At 39.0% G+C, this 1998-nt stretch overlaps 1 protein-coding gene across 1 annotated transcript; it reads left to right on the top strand.

The window, feature by feature from the left end:
• Positions 1–360: 360 nt before the first annotated feature.
• On the top strand, positions 361–1579 carry LOC121367679 (extracellular tyrosine-protein kinase PKDCC-like). The gene has a single exon (XM_041491996.1). The coding sequence runs from the start codon at positions 512–514 to the stop codon at positions 1442–1444; it is 933 nt and encodes a 310-aa protein (XP_041347930.1). The 5' UTR covers positions 361–511; the 3' UTR covers positions 1445–1579.
• The last annotated feature ends 419 nt before the right edge of the window (positions 1580–1998 follow it).

Below are 1998 nucleotides of genomic sequence, written 5' to 3'. Positions count from 1 at the left end.
ATTCAAAGAAAGTGTGTCTGAAGCTACATATAATAGATTCTGAACAAAACCATTAAACAGTGCAGTCGTCTTTTTTCTCTCTCTCTTTCTTGTCTGTATCTCGTTTTCTCGTGGGAGCTGTTCCAAATAAACTCAGCTTTTATCTGTTCTGTTAAGAGGGCAATAATAACAGAGCATTGGCGGCTGTCGCTTCGCCTACACATTATGTTTTATTTGTTGCCTAGTAATGGGAATCCAGCGCCGGAATCGTAACTCTAATCAGCGTTAAATGCCCTCATTCTAAATCAAACCAATGATGAAGGATAAGAAGAAGAAGATTCTCTTCCTACTGATGCTCGTACTGATGGTCTATTTTATTTTTATTTCCTTCCCACTTCGAGTAAAACCGTGCGTGGTCGATCTGTACACGGACGATTACTCGGGAACAGGGGAGAGAACTTCGATACTAGACGGCGCCAATGTGCAGGACGGGGCAGCGTTGGGAATTCACCTAACGGAAAAAATCAACCACATGCCTTACTTCTCGTTGGAAAACATAGGAACCTCACCGCACGTCGTAGTCCGTAATAACCTCAGCGAAATGACGATTGCCAAGGCAAAGTTTTTATTTGATTGTACAAACATTCACAACATTAAGATTAAGAAGAAAGTTGGCCATGGAGTATCTAAACAAACATTTCTCGGCGAGTACAAAGGAATGCACGTGGCGGTGAAAATGGTGACCCGCCATCTTAATGACGTCAGAACGTGTCTCGATAATCTTAAACGCCAGGCCAAAGATTCCCCCAAAGACAAGGGGTTGTGTTACTTGATGCCCACGATGAAACTGATGAAGGAAATTCTGTTTCTGGAGCAGCTTGATCACCCACAGCTCGTCAAGTTGTTAGGATACTGTGTGAGAAGCGAGGAGAGCGACTCCACTGATATTTCCGAACATGGCGTGGTCGCAGTTTACGAGTTCGGCCATCGATTTGTCATCGACAGTTTGCAAATTTTGCCGTGGCAGAAAAAGTTAGAACACGCCATTGATATGGCTCAGCTGCTGGATTATTTGGAATATTCACCGCTAGGGTCGCTGGTGGTTCCAGATTTTAAAGAAGGCCATTTTCTATTGGTTAATTCCTCGCTCAAGATAATTGATATGGATGACGTCAATAATTTAGAGCCTTCGTGTGGATCTTACGACATTTCCCGAAATGCATTGCATCAAGATGGTTGTGAGTTTGGATTAAGCTGCAGACAGGCTATGTGCATTGGTTTTAACGCGAAAATTAATTTGAAAAATATGAACAAATTAATATTCAAACGACTTTTATACCCTGTGACGTTTCCAAATAATCTGGTAGACGAAATGGGTCAGATTAATGCCAAATTAGATTCTTTGTCTATATCTGCAAGGGAACTTAGGACTTCACTTAAAGCTGTTCATTCTAGATACGTTTGATCCATAGAATATTGTGTTGTTTAAACTGGTTATATGTAGTGACAAAATAGCAGAAATAATAATAATAATAATAATCATAATAATATTAACAACAACAATAATATATTATTATTTTATTAATAATTATTATAATAATTTGTCTTGTTCTTATTTTTAAAAGGAGTAGTTTTTATTGCTGATGTGATAGAACACTAAACTTTTTTTTTTTTTTTTTTTTTTTAATACATATTTATTGTATTAGATATTAAAACACTATAAACTTAGCAACATGATGACCAATGGTTTTGGAAACCTGTTCAGCATTGGTGTGTATTCCTAAAGCATGAAAATGGATTGATTAATTGATTGATTTCAACTTATTTTCGTGCTTATATCCAATTAAGGTTCAAGCACGCTGTCCTGGGCATACACCTCAGCTATTTGGGCTGCCTGTCCAGGACAGTGGGTTAGTTGTTAGTTTGTTAGTGGTTAGTGAGAGAAAAGAGGGTGTAGTGGCCATACACCTACCCATTGCGCCCTTAAGAACTCGCTCTGGGTTGGAGCCGGTACCGGGC

Source organism: Gigantopelta aegis, chromosome 1 (genome assembly GCF_016097555.1).
Source record: "Gigantopelta aegis isolate Gae_Host chromosome 1, Gae_host_genome, whole genome shotgun sequence".
In the NCBI taxonomy this organism is placed as follows: domain Eukaryota; kingdom Metazoa; phylum Mollusca; class Gastropoda; order Neomphalida; family Peltospiridae; genus Gigantopelta; species Gigantopelta aegis.
The sequence above is the reverse complement of the archived record's forward strand: the minus strand, read 5'-3'. Positions and strand labels throughout refer to the sequence as shown.